The 15,876-nt window shown below is 58.5% G+C and overlaps 1 protein-coding gene across 1 annotated transcript; it reads left to right on the top strand.

Annotated features, from left to right (window-relative positions):
- The first annotated feature begins 224 nt into the window (after positions 1–224).
- LOC100358382 (SEC14-like protein 4) lies at positions 225–14,289 on the top strand. The gene is made up of 12 exons (XM_002719706.6): positions 225–526; positions 2,781–2,856; positions 7,735–7,778; positions 8,049–8,108; positions 8,251–8,439; positions 9,890–9,985; positions 10,307–10,367; positions 10,738–10,821; positions 11,324–11,430; positions 11,507–11,646; positions 11,732–11,901; positions 12,752–14,289. The coding sequence occupies exons 1-12, from the start codon at positions 356–358 to the stop codon at positions 12,886–12,888; spliced, it is 1,335 nt and encodes a 444-aa protein (XP_002719752.3). The 5' UTR covers positions 225–355; the 3' UTR covers positions 12,889–14,289.
- The last annotated feature ends 1,587 nt before the right edge of the window (positions 14,290–15,876 follow it).

Genomic DNA, 15,876 nt, shown 5'->3' with positions numbered 1-15,876 from the left:
CCATGCCGAGTTCACCGGGTCCAGCCTGAGGTCAAGGCCAGGGAGGCAGCCAGGGCGCCCCCTGGGTGGAGAGGGTTGGGCCAGGTTTATTATTTTGTGTGGCAAGACACACCCGAGGTGTCCCCTAAGCACAGCACCCACGTCCTGGGTCACCTGGGAACAGGAAGGAGCCTTTGGAGTGACCAGGTCTGGAGGTGGATGGAGGCTGCTGGCTGGCCCGGACGCTGGGAGTGCGCTCTGGCCAGGTCACCTGCCCGCCCCAGGGAGGGTGTGCTTAGTGACCCGGTCACCCCTCTGCCCCTTCCCACCCCACCCACCCCCATCCCCCCCCCCAGGGGAACTGAGAACAAGGCAGATGGGGCGGGACCAACATCTGGCTCCACCAGGCCAAAAGCAGGCGCAGCCAAGCCTGGACAGCCAGACGCATCCCGCACCCAGCTGCACGCTACGCCTCTCTGCTCGTCCAAGCACCATGAGCGGCCGAGTCGGGGACCTGAGCCCCGCGCAGCAGGAGGCGCTGGCCAAGGTGAGGAGTACCTCTGGCAGCGGGGAGGTCTGGGCAGGGACCCGAGAAGCCAGAGCCTTGCCAACCCAGTTGGGACTCCCTGTGGTCGGGATGCAACCTCCTATCCCCTCCCCCAGCCCGGCGCGCCTCTGCCCTGCCCTCGGGCCAGGTGCCCAGGTGCTGAGCTCACAGCGGCCGGGAGGCCTCTCCTGGGTGGCTGTGCCACCGACTGCAGCCACACTGGCCACCACCGGGTCCTGACCCTTGTTCCCAGCGCTGGGGACTGGGGATGGCGCTCCCATCAGCCGCTGGGCGGCCCTGAACAGGCAGATCCCAGATCTTGTGCCCAGATGGCGACTTTGGTTTGCTTGGTTTCTCTCTGTGGCTCTGTGAGTCCTTAGGGCCCAAGCCTGCTCAGTATAGCGCGCTCTCTCTCTCTCTCTCTCTCTTTTTTTTTTTTTTTTTTTTTTTTTTTGAGACACAAAACTCCCAGGCTGCAGCTGGAAGTAGCATGGCCCTGGGCAAAGGAGACCCCGTCCTGTCTTGGGAGTCGCAGCCGCACTGGGTGGCCCCCAATGGCTGGGACTGGAAACTGACTTCTAGTTTGGTGGAAGGGGAGGTCACAGCCCCCATCCACCCTGGCAACCTCAGCCCTGACTGATGCCTAAGGAATGAGGACACTGATTGTATTCCCAGGGGAGGAGAGGGGTCTCCCAGGCCGGGGAGGAGGGTCTTGGAGGAGGACAGTGGTCCCAGGATGGGGGAGGGCCCCACAAGGGATAGCGGGGGTCTCCAAGCAAGGGGGTGTCTCAGTGACGGAGAGGTGTCCTTGGAGAAGGGGAGGGAGTCCCCTGGTGATCCTCCCCTCCCCCACTCCCCACGGCTGATGCCTTCAGGGACCTGGGGTGGTACTGGACACCTGGCCTTTGAGGGTGAGTTCTGACAGTGACATCTTTTTTGGGGGGGGAGAGAAGAATTAGAAGAAGTGGGGACAAGTACCCATGGTCCCAGGGATCAGGACAGTGGTCCCCTTCTAGATTCTCCTGGAGTCTGGTTCTGAACACCTCCCACCACACTGCTGGCTGTGGCTTTCCCCAAGGCCATGCCCTAGGGTGAATCTCCAGGTGGCTCGGAGCACCTGCTCGGTGCCGCACTGCTCTTCAGGAGCACATCCCCTGGGTGCCCCCCCAAGAGTGAAAGAGAGTCGGTCCCCCCCCCAGGACCTTGCCCCAGCCTCAGTTTCCCAATCTGTAAAGCAGAGGCGTGACCTCGGCCCCTCCTGTCTCAGGCTCAAACCATGGAAGCCAGGAGCCTGAAGGGGCTGAGTTCCGGGATCTCGGGGGACAGTGTCCCCTCCGGCCACCTCGGGAGCCCAGCCCAGTGCCTGTCCAGATCGTTCTAGAAGCTGCTGTTACTCATTAACACTGGAGATGTCGCAACGGATGGTTCAGTTTCAGTTGCGCAAACAACATGGGAACGCAGGCTTATTTGAAACCTCCTCCGGGAATCAGACCACAGAGACGGCGTCCCAGGCCGCCCCCACCTGTTCATACTCCCATGTTGGACACGGATTCCCTTCCAGACTCAGCCCTTGATCGGTGGCTCGGAAGCAGGGTCTCCTCTCTCTCGGACTCGGGATGCCGGTGGCGTCCCCAGACTCCACCGAGAGGAGAAGGCACCCCCGTGCCTGGCCCACACTCTATGCTTGTCCCCAGCAGAGATGCTGATGAGGCCTCTGGCCCCCGACTCGGACCCTCTCTGCTGATCTCTGCCTCTGCTTTTCCCCACGAGGGCCCCACTGTCCAGGGCTCCAGGTCGTCCTCGTGTGTTGAGTGCCCCGTTTATCTGGCACCTGCTCCAGCCGGGCCTGCTTGATGGGCACGAGTGCATCATGATCCTCATTTCTCAATGAGGAAACTGAGGCTGGGAGAGGTTTAAGTAACCTGCATCCGAACCTGACCCTCCAGCTGCAGCAGGGCAGGGACAGTATTCCTACACCAGCGTGGCTGGCCTGCACGAGACTCACTGAGGGGTCATAACCATAGCTCTCTCAGTCTTGCAGAAAGAGAGTTTTGGGGTGCAGAGCATGCCTGGAGGTGGGGGAGGCCCCACCTTTTCCTCCCAGGATGGGCTGGAGGGCCCCCTGCTCCCAGATGGAATAGCGATGGGGCAGCTGCTGCTAACCCTGCCCCCCTGACCCCGCAGGGTCCCTAGGGAGGGTTGTCTGGCAGCCGAGGGTGGGCGGGGCCTCTGACCATCGTGTCCCCCCGCGTAGTTCCGGGAGAATCTGCAGGACCTGCTGCCCGCCCTGCCCAACGCTGATGACTACTTCCTCCTGCGCTGGCTTCGAGGTGAGGCTGGTGGGGGCGGGAGGGAAGGAAGGGAGGCGGGGAAGACAGGTACCAGGGGAGGGGACGGACAATGTTGGGAACAGTGCCCCAGAGGAGTAAAGAACAAGGGTCCGGGACAGCATCTGCGCTCCCCTGTGTGCTGGAGAAACCTCCTGCCGAGCCTCAGTTTGTGCATCTGCACAATGGGATGAGGCACTGCATGGATATGAGCTCAGGGTTCACACCAGGGAGGTCATGGGCATGGATGGCCGGGCCTGCAGCCAGACAGGAAGGGACTTCCAGGAGCTGGAGGAAAAGGGTGGGCCATGAGGCACAGTGATTAGCTTGCTGCTTGGGATGCCTGCAACCCATGTGGGAGGGCCCCATTCAAGTCCCTGCAGGGAGAAAGACAGACAGACGGGCAGACAGACAGACAGGGGGAGCTCTTTCATCTACTGGCTTGCTCCCCAAGTCCCATACAGCTGGGACTGGGCCCAGCTTCCCTGCACGGGTGGCAGGGACACAACCACTTGAAACCCCAGCTGCTGCCTCCCAGGGGCTGCACCAGCAACAACCCAGATTCGGAAGTGGAGCTGAGACTGGAGCCAGGCACTCTGAGATGGGGGCGGGGCCTCAGCAGGATTTCTCTTCTGTGCCACGCAGCCCCCCTGGGGTGGACTTCAAGGAAGCTCCTCCCTCAGGTCTGACACCAAGGAGCTTCCCTGCCCTCCTGCTGAAGGCCCCCCTCCCCCACGTGGCTCTGTCTGCATCCCAGGTGTCCACTGCAAGAGGGTGGGACTGTGCCTCCCTGGTACCCACATCCTAGCACATAGTAGGTGCTACTGAAATCTACCCTCGCATCTCATCAGCAGTGCCCAATGCACTGGAGTCTATAGGATGAGGAGCCACACCCTGGTTCTCCACAGAAAAGTATCCTGTCTGCGTGGACATTGGCTCGGTGGTGGAAATGTCCCCTGGGACTCCAGGTCCCACATTCGAGCCCTGGCTCCTCCAGGTAGGACTCCAGCTTCCTGCCAGCGTGTGCCTTGGGAGGCAACAGGTGACGGCTCAGGTGCTTGGGTTCCTGCCCCCTTGTGGGAGACCTGGATCAGATCCCCAGCTCCTGACTTCCCTCTGGCCCAGCCCTAGAGTTGCGGACATTTGGGGGTTGAACCAGTGGAAGGAAGATCTCTCTGTGTCTCTCTGCCTTTGGAACAGAATAAAAATAAATGTTTAAAAATGTTTTTAGAAGTAAAAATATCCTACAGACAACCAAGAGATCATTTTTAGAAGCCCATAAAATAATGTAATGAACATTTATCGTATTTGAAAATTAAATGAAATCAATATATTCCTTGAAAAAAACTAAAAGGCCAAATCCAGCAAGAAGAACCCTATACAGACCAATAAATATGTTTTAAAAGATTTATTTATTTATTTGAAAGGCAGAGCTACAGAGAGGCAGAGGCAGACAGAAGTCTTCCATCCGCTGGTTCACTCCCCAGATGACCCCAGGGCCGGAGCTGAGCCGATCCGAAGCCAGGAGCCAGGAGCTTCTTCCGGGTCTCCTGTGTCAGTGCAGGGACCCAAGCACTTGGGCCATCTCCTATTGCCTTCCCAGGCCACAGCACAGAGCTGGATCTGAAGTGGAGCAGCCGCTTGAACCAGCAGCAGGGACTCAGACAGGCACCCATTGGGATGCAGCTACCGCAGACAGAGCCTTACCCTCATTTGCCATAGCGCCGGCCCCAAAAAATGTTAAAGACATTGACATGGTACGAAAAAAAGAAAGAAAGCAAAAGAAAAAGCTCCCGAGAAAACTCACTCCAGAGGTGTGACCTCCAGATTCCTCCCAGGTTTCCAGACCAGTTAGCTGTCGTTTTATACAAATGACCCAAGTTGTTTCAGAATGTATGTGAAACTTACAGATGTTCTGAAACTTATAGACACATACATATTTTTTTTTTTTTTTTTTTTTTTTTTTTTTTTTTTTTTTTTTTTTATTTTTGACAGGCAGAGTGGACAGTGAGAGAGAGAGACAGAGAGAAAGGTCTTCCTTTGCCGTTGGTTCACCCTCCAATGGCCGCCGCTGCAGCCGGCGCACCGCGCTGATCCGATGGCAGGAGCCAGGATCCAGGTGCTTTTCCTGGTCTCCCATGGGGTGCAGGGCCCAAGCACCTGGGCCATCCTCCACTGCACTCCCTGGCCATAGCAGAGAGCTGGCCTGGAAGAGGGGCAACCGGGACAGAATCCGGCGCCCCAACCGGGACTAGAACCCGGTGTGCCGGCGCCGCAAGGTGGAGGATTAGCCTAGTGAGCCACGGCGCCGGCTGACACATACATATTTTGATACTTATGAGGCTTGGCCAAGTTTGATTCCAAAGCAAGATCAGGATAATAATAAAAAAGAAAAGAATATTCTAGGCCACTTTACTTACTTGTCTAAAGGGGTCTGAAGATATTATTGCACAATAGAATCCAACCAGGACTTAAAATATACAGCATAACCAAAGAAAGGTTATAGATTCATCTACTTACTTGAAAGGCTGTTACAGAGAGAGAGAGAGAGGGAGGGAGGGAGGTCTTCCATTCACTTGTCCACTCCCCAAATGGCTGCAACAGCCAGGGCTGGGCCAGGCCGAAACCAGGAGCCAGGAGCTTCCTCCGAGGAGGACAGTTCATCCTGGCTTTGCAAGAACAGTTCAGCGTCACAGGGCTGGCACTGTGCTACAGCAGATTAAACTGCTACCCGTGACAGCAGAATCCCACATGAGCGCTGGTTCGAGTCCCGGCTGCTCCACTTCCATTCCAGCTCCCTGCGAATGAGCCTGGGAAAGCAGCAGAGGACAGCCCAAGTGCTTGGGCCCCTGACACCCAAGTGGGAGACCCTGGTTGAAGCTCCTGGCTCCTGGCTTTGGCGTGGCCCAGCCTTATCTGCTATGGCCCTCTAGGGAGCGGACCAGCGGAGGAAATCTCTCTCTCTCTCTCTCCCCCACTCCACCCCCTGTAACTCTGCCTTTCAAATAAAATACATAAATCCTTAAAATCAATAAATAAATCTTCCCAAAAAGGGGGGATGGAAGCTTCTAGAGTAAACTTAAAAAGAGAGAGTGAACATTCAGCAATATTGCCAGATACAAAAATCAATCATATTTTTCTATGCAATAATACCTAACTGTGAAATGAAATGAAAAATCAGATACCATTAAAAAATAGAAAAGCCCATAAAATACCTAAAATGTTAATTTAAACACATAAGAATTGTACAGAAAAAAAAACAGAATCTTTTCTTTGGGGGTTATTCATTTATTTAAAGGCAGAGTTACAGAGAGAGAGGGAGAGACAGAAAGAGAGAGAGAGCTTCCATCCACTGGTTCACTCTCTAAATAGCCACAACAGCCAGAATTGGGTGTTCCAAAGCCAGGAGACAGGAGCTTCTTCCAGGTCTCCTACATGTGTTTAGGGGCCCAAGCACTTGGGCCATCCTCTGCTGCTTTCCCAGGCCATTAGCAGAGAACTACATTGGAAGTGGAGCAGCCAGGACTTGAACCAGCGCCCATATGGGATGTCGGCACTGCAGGCAGAAGTTTACCCTACTACGCCACAATGCCAGCCCAAGAATCTTAAAATCTCTAAATGGAGTTGGGTGTTTGACCGAGTGGTTAAGACACTGGTTGAGATGTTCGTGTTGTATATCAGAGTGCCTGGGTTCATCTTCCATCCATTGGTTCACTCCCCAAATGGCTACAATGGCTGGGGCTGGGCCAGGCAAAGCTGGAAGCCATGAACTCCATGTAGGTCTCGCATACGGATGCAGGGGCCCAAAGGGCCATCTTCCGCTGCTTTTCAAGGCACGTTAGCAGGGGGCTGGATTGGAAATGGAGCAGCCAGGACTTGAACCGGTGTTCCACACACGTGGTGTCTTACCCCTCTGTGCTATGACGCTGGTCCCTAGAAGATGGTGTTGTAGACTGGAGACAAGAGCAGGCCAGTGAACTTGATGCCTTGTCCTCAAATATTTGCACAGCTCCCTCAATGACAAGAAGCTCTGTGTACTTACTCGACCTCTGACAACAGGGCTGGCATCACTATGAGATGGCCTTGGGCTCCGTCCAAGCTGCTGAGGAAGGCAGTGGGTTACCTGCAGAGGTCGTGAGCTCCTCATCACAGGAGACAATCAAGGCTGAGCTGGTGGTTCTTCCTGGAGGTGACCCATGATCAGGGGAGTGTCTCAGGCAATTCCCTTTGGAGAGGTCTGACCGCGTCTCTCACTGCAGCTCCACGAATGGCAAACTCCTCAGTGATCCAGTAACCATGGCATTTCTTTCTTTAAAAAAGTAATGTTTATTTTATTAATTAGAAAGGTAGTGAGAGAGAGAGAGAGAGAGAGAGAGAGAGAGAGAGGATGAGAGAGAGGTCTTCTATCCGCTGGTTCACTGCCCAAATGGCTGCAACATCCAACGTTGGACCAGGATGAAGCCAGGAGCCAGGAGCTTCTTCCAGGTCTCCCACATGGGTGCAGGGGCCCAAGGACTTGGGCCATCTTCCACTGCTTTCCCAGGACATAGCAGAGAGCTGGATTGGAAGTGGAGCAGCCGGGACTTGAACCAGTGCCCATATGGGATGCTGCCATTGCAGGCGGAGGCTTAGCCCACTACCCCACAGCTCCAATTCCTAGAAGGGATTTAAAAGGCCCAGAAACCAAAATGGAGGCCCCTCCAGAATTTTCTAGAAGACTCAAGATCCTTGGTTTCATGAAGTATCTCTAGATCCCCCTCGTATTCCCGGCGTGGCGGGAGGAGGCTGGGATCCCCCGCTCCCGTCTCCTGAGCTCCGGGCACAGCTCAGCCCAGAGCCGGCCTCCAGCCTCTCCTTCCTGGCCTCCTCTTGTTCCTGCAGCCCGAAACTTCGACCTGCAGAAATCCCAGGACATGCTCCGGAAGGTGAGCCCCGGCGCCCTGGCGTCCTGCCCCCTGCCCGCCGGCCCTGGGAGGAGCGGCAAAGGGTGGGGCTCTCGCTGGGTCCTGTGGAGCCCTTTCTGCCCCAGACTCGCTTCTCTCTCCCATCCGTCCTCCTCTCCCCACCCCGGGCCCTGTGATGGAGCCTGGCGGGGGCGCTGGAGCGACCTTGGTGGCTGTGGGCAGAGGACCTGGCCTGGTGACCCAGGTGCCCCCAGAGGCCACCGAGACTTCAGCCTGCACCGTGTCTCACAGCACGTGGAGTTCCGGAAGCAACACGACCTGGACAACATCCTCACATGGCAGCCCTTGGAGGTGAGCGCCCCGTGGCATCCCCGAGGCCCCCGATGCCCACGTCCTGCCCGCCACACACCCCCGGGACGGGGCAGGGACACGGCCTGGGGGCGCTGCTTTGAGCCAGCCCCCCCTCCCCGCCCCCCGCCCCGCACATGCGCAGGTGGTCCAGCTCTACGACTCGGGCGGCCTGTGCGGCTACGACTACGAAGGCTGCCCCGTGTGGTTCGACATCATCGGCACCCTGGACCTCAAGGGCCTCCTTCTGTCGGCCTCCAAGCAGGAGCTGGTGCGCAAGCGCATCAAAGCCTGTGAGCTCCTGCGGCAGGAGTGCGAGCGGCAGAGCCAGAAGGTGAGCGCAGGGGCAGGGTGGGGGTGGGAGCAGGGGCGGGGTGGGGCTGTGTGGCAGATCTGAGTGTCTAAAACGGGACCCCAGGACCAGGGAGGGCCGCCCTCTGCCCTCTGCCCCCTGCCCCACCCCAGCCCGCCCCAGCCCTCAGCACCCACCATGGGCATCTAGCAGGTGCATTGCAGGGTCTGAGGGTGTGAGTCAAGGGTCAGCAATGCCCTTTGTCCCTCTCTCTGGGACACTGACTTTGGCTACAGGGAAGGTTCCAGCTCTGGTCCCCCAGGAACCCTGGGATGGGCAAGGCAGTCAGTTTGCTTAGGGAAGAGCTGTCCCCTTGTCGTCAATTACGTAACCACAAACCTGGCGGGTGAGCGGTTACTTCGGGCATCCCTGAGAGCAAAGACCCTTGAAGCTGGGTGCATTTCTTGCAAGACCCTAGACGCTACTAGGGAGTTGCCCAAGAATATGGGGCCAGGGGCTGCTCAGCCAGGAAGCGCTCCACATACCAGGCTAGCCCGTTTTCCGTTACTATCACAAGATACCTGAGTATTTTATTAACACCTGGGCACTTTGCAAAGAAAAGAGGTTTACTTAGCTCAGAGTTCTGGGAGGTTCGAGGCCATGGCGCTGGCCTCATGGTAGATGACATCACGGCAGGAGCTCACGCGAGACAGAGCAGGAACGAGAGCCAGGAGCCAGGCCAGGCCCGCTGGTTCATAACAACTCACTCTCATAACTGGGCGCTCCTGAGAATCCTTAATTCCTCCCTAAGACAGCGCCCCCAGGGACCTCCCCCACCCCTGGCCCCACCTCTTTTTTATTTTATTAAGATTTATTTATTTTTAAAGTCTATTTATTTACATAAAGGCAAAATTACAGACAGAGAGAGAAAGACACAGAGTGAGGTCTTCATCCACTGGTTCACTCCCCAAATGGCTGCAACAGCCAGAACTGGGCAGGTCCAAGGTCAGGAGTCAGGAGCTTCTTCTGGGTCTCCCACGCGGGTGCAGGGGCCCAAGCACTTGGGCCATCTTCTACTGCTTTCCCAGGCCACAGCAGAGAGTTGGATCGGAAGAGGAGCAGTCAGGACTCCAACCAGCGCCCATATGGGATGCTGACACTGCAGGTGGTAGCTTACCTATTAAGCCACAGTGTCCACCCCAAGTAATATTATTTTAAAAGATGCTTAACGAGTGAAGTCTTCAATTCAGTACTTCATCTACTCAAGGCAGTGATGTGGAGTGAGAACGTGTGCACACCACGAATGCACACACAGTCTGTGCAAGGCTCAGATGAGTCTCCTCGGCCCTCACATGGGGTCCATCTGTTTGGAAGACGCTTTGGGCTGTGAGAGAATGTGGGGTAGCAGGGGGAATGGGGAGGGGGTCTCTGCGGCCAGGGGCTCCTGGCTGGAGCTGCCGCCTGACCGCCAGCCCTGCTCTGTCCTGTGCAGCTGGGCAGAAAGATCGAGATGGTGCTGATGGTGTTTGACATGGAGGGGCTGAGCCTGAGGCACCTGTGGAAGCCAGGAGTGGAGGTGTACCAGCAGGTGAGGCGGGCAGCTGACCCCAGGCTGGGACACGGCGGCTCCTGGGCCAACCCAGACCCACGGGGGTTGTGGGGAGGGGGTGCCCCACTGCCCACACCAGCTTCTCTGGTCTGTGACAGAGCTGGAACGGCTACCCCGTCCATCCCATGGGCCAGCAGCTGGCCTGGGGACGCCCATACCAGGAGGAGATGAGGAGGGGCCAGGGTAACAGTGAAGCAAACACGCTCACGGGACAGCAGCACGGGCCACGCGGGGTGGGCACAGAAACGGGGGCGGGAGGGGACCAAGCACGGCCAGCAGCACGCTGATTTGACTCCACAGTTTTTCGCCATCCTGGATGCTAACTACCCCGAGACGCTGAAGAACTTAATTGTGATCCGAGGTGAGCCCCCGGCTGGGAGCCCTCCTGGGGAAGGGAGCACTGGGGGACAGACAGCTCAGCCATCAAGTTCAGGGCGTCTCAGCAGGATCCAAGTTGGCTGAGGCTGGAACCAGCTCGTGCCCAGCCCCTTACAACTGGGCACAGGGCGAGAGAACCATTTGTTAAGAGTGAGGCCCTGTGTTGCACACACATGCTTCCATCTTGTTTCCCAGCCAACGGCACTAAGACACAGAGAGGGTGAGTCCCGGGCTGAAAGTCACACAGCTGGGAACGGCAGAATCCAGATCTGTCACACACACGCCCTTGGCCTTGGCTTCCACACACCCACATCCCCTCTGGTCCAGCTTCCAAGGGGTCTCCTGTGTTTCAGCCCCCAGGCTGTTCCCAGTGGCCTTCAACTTGGTCAAGTCATTCATGAGTGAGGACACACGCAAGAAGATGGTGATCCTGGGAGGTGAGTGACGTGGCCTCCTGGCGCTGCCTGGCAAGCAGAGGTCAGCGAGGCCCCGTTTCCCCCTGCCTTACGCTCTGTGCTCTGGTCCCGTCAGCTCCAGCACACAAGGGCAAGGCCCCTGGCTCCTGACCACAGCCTGAGACCCACAGAAAGCTCTTTGGGTCTCCTGGGAGTCGCAGTCCAGTCCCCTCCCTGGGATCAGCCACCCCTGCCTTCTGAGCCACCTCGGAGACCCCCCCACTGCCCCCTACACAGACAACTGGATCAGGGATGGGGCAGGGTCTGGAGGAGCAGGGAGAGTGGGCAGAGGAACCGGCCAGCGCAGCAAGGGACCAGACACAGAGCCACTCAGCCTCTGTTCCCCAGACAATGGGGCGCTGGAAGTGTGGCCCGCTCAGCACCAGCTCCAGGACAGCTCCCGGCTCAGCCAGCCCCGCCCTCTGTCGACCCCCACCTCCGAGCCCCCTCGGAGACTCCTCTGTCACCCCCCCCCCCCATGCAGACAACTGGAAGCAGGATCTGCAAAAGTTCATCAGCCCCGACCAGTTGCCTGCGGTGTTTGGGGGGACCATGACCGACCCCGATGGCAACCCCAAGTGCCTGACCAAGGTATAGGGACCCAGACACGGGGCAGGCGCGGGCGGGCAAACAGCGTGGTCCATGGCTCACCTGCCCCCACCCACAGATCAACCCTGGGGGCGAGGTGCCCAAGAGCTACTACAAGCGCCAGCAGGTGAGGCTGCAGTACGAGCACACGGTGTCCGTGGGCCGCGGCTCCTCCCAGCAGGTGGAGAACGAGATCCTCTTCCCAGGCTGTGTGCTGAGGTGGGCGCACCTGCCCGCGGTGGGGGTGGGGGTGGGGTGCTGCACCCCAGGCAGGGGGGCGTCAGTGGGGCTCCGTCGCCTGCAGGTGGCAGTTTGCATCGGACGGCGGGGACATCGGCTTTGGGGTCTTCCTCAAGACCAAGATGGGGGAGCGGCAGCGGGCAGGGGAGATGACGGAGGTGCTGCCCAGCCAGCACTACAACGCCCACCTGGTGCCCGAGGACGGGAGCCTCACCTGTGCAGAGGCAGGCGTGTGTAAGAGCAGGAGGGTTCACTTGGCTGCCAGTCTACCTCTCTGTTGTCCATCTATTTCTCAGGGAGGCTGGCGGGGGGAGGGCTGGGTCAGCTCTTAGATCCCCCGGGCTCCAGGGAAGTTGGCTTTGTGGTCTAGGAGGAGAGGAGTAGCCTCTGCATGGGGCACCAGGGCCGGGGTCCAGAGCCCAGAGCCCAGGGCCATGGGCTCAGCTCCTGGGAAGTCCCCCTGCACGGGGCTCACTCCTTAGGCTAAGAGCCCGTGAGTTAGCAGCAAGGGCTTAGCACTGGGGCTCCCGCCCAGGAGACCACTCCACTCCTGCCTCCTCCAGGCCTTTGCCTTTCACGTCCAGGCCTGTCTGGATCAGCAGGGTTGCCCAGGACTGGTGCTGACCTTTGACCTCTGTGGGAAACAGCCGGGAGAAGGGGGCAGGTGGGTTGTAGGTGGATCAGGCTGCTGCTTGAGTCCGTGCCTTGCTGGGGCGGGCTTCACAGAAAGGGAGAATTAAGGGAGTGGAGCCTGAGGGGTCTGGTGGATGCATGGGGTCCCGGCACCCACATCCGGGTCTCCCACATGGGTGGCAGTGGCTCAAGTACTTGGGTCATCTTCAGTTGCCTCCCCAGGTACATTGGGGTGCTGGGCCAGCCCCCACTGGAAGGGGGGCTTGGGCAGGCTGGTGGTTGTCTGGCTTCCTTTATGTAGCTCAAGCACCATCTGAGGAGACGGGGTGTGGGGCGGGGAGAGGGGGGCGGCTATGCAACCGCCGGCACCCGGGCCCTGGTGCCCGGTCCAGGGCAGCGGCGTGCAGGTGTGCCCGGCTCCCTCCGCCTAATGACCCTGCCATCCTTGCAGACGTCCTGCGCTTCGACAACACCTACAGCCTGGTCCACGCCAAGAAGGTGAGCTACACCGTGGAGGTGCTTCTCCCGGACGAGGCCTCCCAGGAGAAGCTGCAGAGTCTCAGAGCCTCCAGTCCCTCGGCGCAGTAGAGAAGCCCCTGGCGGCCCTGCGCCTCTTCCGCTCCGCCTCCCCGACCCCCGCCTTCCCAGTCAAGCCCCCTCCCTTGCCCCGATGCGGGCCCACCTGGCCCAGGGGCCCAACAATAAGAGAGAACTCACTCGGACCTGGTGGCCCAGCTTGGGGGTTTGTGCGCATGCGCCTGTGAGAGCCCAGGTTCTGCAGGGGGGCACAGAGAGTAGGAGAAGTAGAAGAAGGGCCGGCTGGAGGCAGCTGGGCGGAGCCACGGGGCAGCGGGGACGGCCCCGGTTCTCCCAGCGCATCCAGACCCATCTGCGCACCTGCTGCAACCCAGCCCACAATCGGCTCCAAGTTGGGGGTGCGGGGAGGAGGCGGGACCAAAGCAAGTGCAGAGAGGGCCCTGCCGCCACCCCAGAGCGCTCCAGGCTCTGGCTCGCTTCCTGGAGAGCCCACAAGCTTTCCCTGACTCTCTGAGTCTGACCGCGCGGGAGCAGGGTGAGTGATGTCCCTGCAAAGGGCGTCCTCACTATGAAGCAGTAGCTCCCAAGCCCCTCGCAGTGACCGGGCCTCAGGCAGTCACCGCCTGCCCCTCCACTTTGCCAGCAAGAAGCCGGGCCCCAGCACCTGCTGTCAGATCCTGTGATTTCGTTTTCTCCAGTTAATAGGAGATTTCTCCGTGACCCAGGAGAGAATGCCAAGGCTTGTGACCGGGAGGGTCTCCTGGTGGGTCGGCTACGGTTCTCAGGGGCTCCCGGTCCCTGTAGCTGGAGCAGGTGCACCAGGGGCACATACCTTAAGTCTGAATGGGGCCTCTGCTGCTGTTAACAAACAAGCCAAATGTCTAAAGCCAGCACCATGAGGCATTCTGGTCTAATGGGGTTGGACAAGACTAGCCAAAAAAAAAAAAAGATGACTCTAAAGAGATGGCCTGGGGTTGCTCCTACCCATGGCCTCCTGGGTCTGTTCTCCCATGCTCCTTGGCAGGCTGTGCCAGGGTGTGGCCCACCAGGGTTGGGGGAACCCTGTGCTGTTGTCACAACAGGGACCAAAGTGTCTCCCTTCAGCCTTCATAACTCTTCCCCACCCCCGCCACCGTGGAAAAACAAGACACTCCTGCACTTGAACTCTGACCCTGTCCTCCTAACCACCCCCAGCCACTCCTCCAGGTAGCAAAGAGTGCTCTGCCTCAATCACAAATCCACACTGTCGGGTGGGGACAGGTAACAAGGGCCCACCTGCAGGTGTCAGGGGCTTGGAATCCCAGGGCAGTGAGCCCCGTGGTCCCTCAGGGGGGTGGCAGCAGAATCTCCTACCTGGCCAGGTGCGCAGGTACGCAGGTGCACACTGGGGGCTGAGCTCAGCACTGCCACTTTTTTCTTTTTTTTACCAAAAATAAAATGAGAGAAGTCACTCAGGGAGAGGCACTTCCTCGCCCAAAGCTGGTTTCTCTATCAGTCTGTTCACTTGTGCAGATTCACTGAACACCTGCCCAGCACTGTGGGGTCCCTGGGACCACCCTGGAGAAAATGCTGGGGCCTGGGACCAGGAGGGTCCCCACTGCGCTAACAGGAAGTCTGCTCGGGTCACAGGGGGCGGAAGTGACTCCGGTGACCAGAAGCACGGGGGCTGTCACTGTGCGTGCCTAGTGGGGGCGGGAGCCGGATTCTGGGACGGGGGGCAGCTGAGAAGGGCATTAGTGGGGGAGTTCAGAGAGGTTCTGCCTACAGGAGTGAAGCCAGAAAGGAGGCTGAAGTGGGTGTGGGGGAGACCAGGTGTGGGGGAGCCGTCCAGGCTGAGGAAGGGGGTGTGGGAGGCCAGGCGAGACGCAGAAGGGCCCTCCTTGGCGACAACTGCCCGGTGTTTGCTGTGACTTCAAGAATAGCTGTGTACACAGAAGAAAGTATTCATAAAACCATTTGATAACACAGCTTACGAAACACAGCCTTGCTGTTTGTTGGGAAGGAATGGCAAGTTCTTGGCCGACGGCCAGAGACGGCAACTCTTGCTCGAGATAAGGTGATTAGAAACAGTCCAGCCTCGCCTTGCCCAGGAATGGAGGCGGCACCTGCCCGTCTCAGCCCGTCTCCTGGGGAAGTCACTGTCATCCTTGGGGAGAGGTGGGAAGGGAAACGATTTTTTAAAGACTTATTTGTTTATTTGAAAGGCAGAGTTAAAGAGAGATATTCTACCTGCTGGTTCACTGCGCAAATGGCTGCAACAGCCAGGTCTGGGCCAGGTCAAACCAGGAGCCAGGAGCTTCATCCAGGTCTCCCATAGGGTTGCCAGGGGCCCAGGCACTTGGGCCATCTTCTGCTGCTTTTCCCAGGCACATTAGCAGGGCACTGGATCAGAAGTGGAGCAGCCGGGACTCGAACCAGCACTCCTCTGAGGGACGCTGGAGTCTCAAGCAGTGGTCTAAACCCGTCCCCCAAATCTCCACCCCAGCTCAGGTCACCTCCCAAGGAGCCCAGGCCAGAGGGGACACTGCTGTGAGGTAGCTCACAGGTGGCCAAAGCAGGCTTTCAACAGAGCACAGCACTCTACAGTTTGCACTGCCCCTTTACATGCAACCCTGAAGCAGACGGGGATCATAGCCCCATTTGCTCAGCAAGCAGAAGGGCGTGGGCCAAAGGCCCAGGGCTGGAGCCTGCAGCCAACCCAGCTGTGACCCCGCCCTACCTCTTAGGAGGAGATGATTGATGTGTGTGGGCCCCTGCCGGGAAAGGCTGGACAGAGGGGTTTGGGGCTCCTGGAGTGCAACCTGGCAAAAGCTGCTCAGACCTGGGTGCTGACCGTGTGCTGGGCCCACTTTACAGATGAGCACACTGAGGCTCGGGCAGGAAGTGACTTGCACTGCCAGGCAGCAGGAAGTGATGGGGTGGGGGGAGGGGGCACTTAGCCTGGCGGTTGAGATGCCCCTGTCCCATGTCTGATTCCCAGCTCTGGCTCCTGACTCCAGCTTCCTGCTCGTGCAGACCCCGGGAGACAACAGTGGTGGA

Source organism: Oryctolagus cuniculus, chromosome 21 (assembly GCF_051225735.1).
Source record: "Oryctolagus cuniculus isolate XC-2025 breed Fujian yellow rabbit chromosome 21, ASM5122573v1, whole genome shotgun sequence".
Taxonomy (NCBI): domain Eukaryota; kingdom Metazoa; phylum Chordata; class Mammalia; order Lagomorpha; family Leporidae; genus Oryctolagus; species Oryctolagus cuniculus.
Note: the sequence above shows the minus strand (reverse complement) of the source record. Positions and strands in the feature narration are given on the sequence as shown.

Coding starts and splice junctions, on each gene's coding strand:
- LOC100358382 (XM_002719706.6), top strand. CDS start 356: ATGGGGCGGGACCAACATCTGGCTCCACCAGGCCAAAAGCAGGCGCAG. Junction 10,822..11,323: donor GAAGATGGTGATCCTGGGAG/GTGAGTGACGTG, acceptor CCCCCCATGCAG/ACAACTGGAAGCAGGATCTG. Junction 11,902..12,751: donor CTGTGCAGAGGCAGGCGTGT/GTAAGAGCAGGA, acceptor CCATCCTTGCAG/ACGTCCTGCGCTTCGACAAC.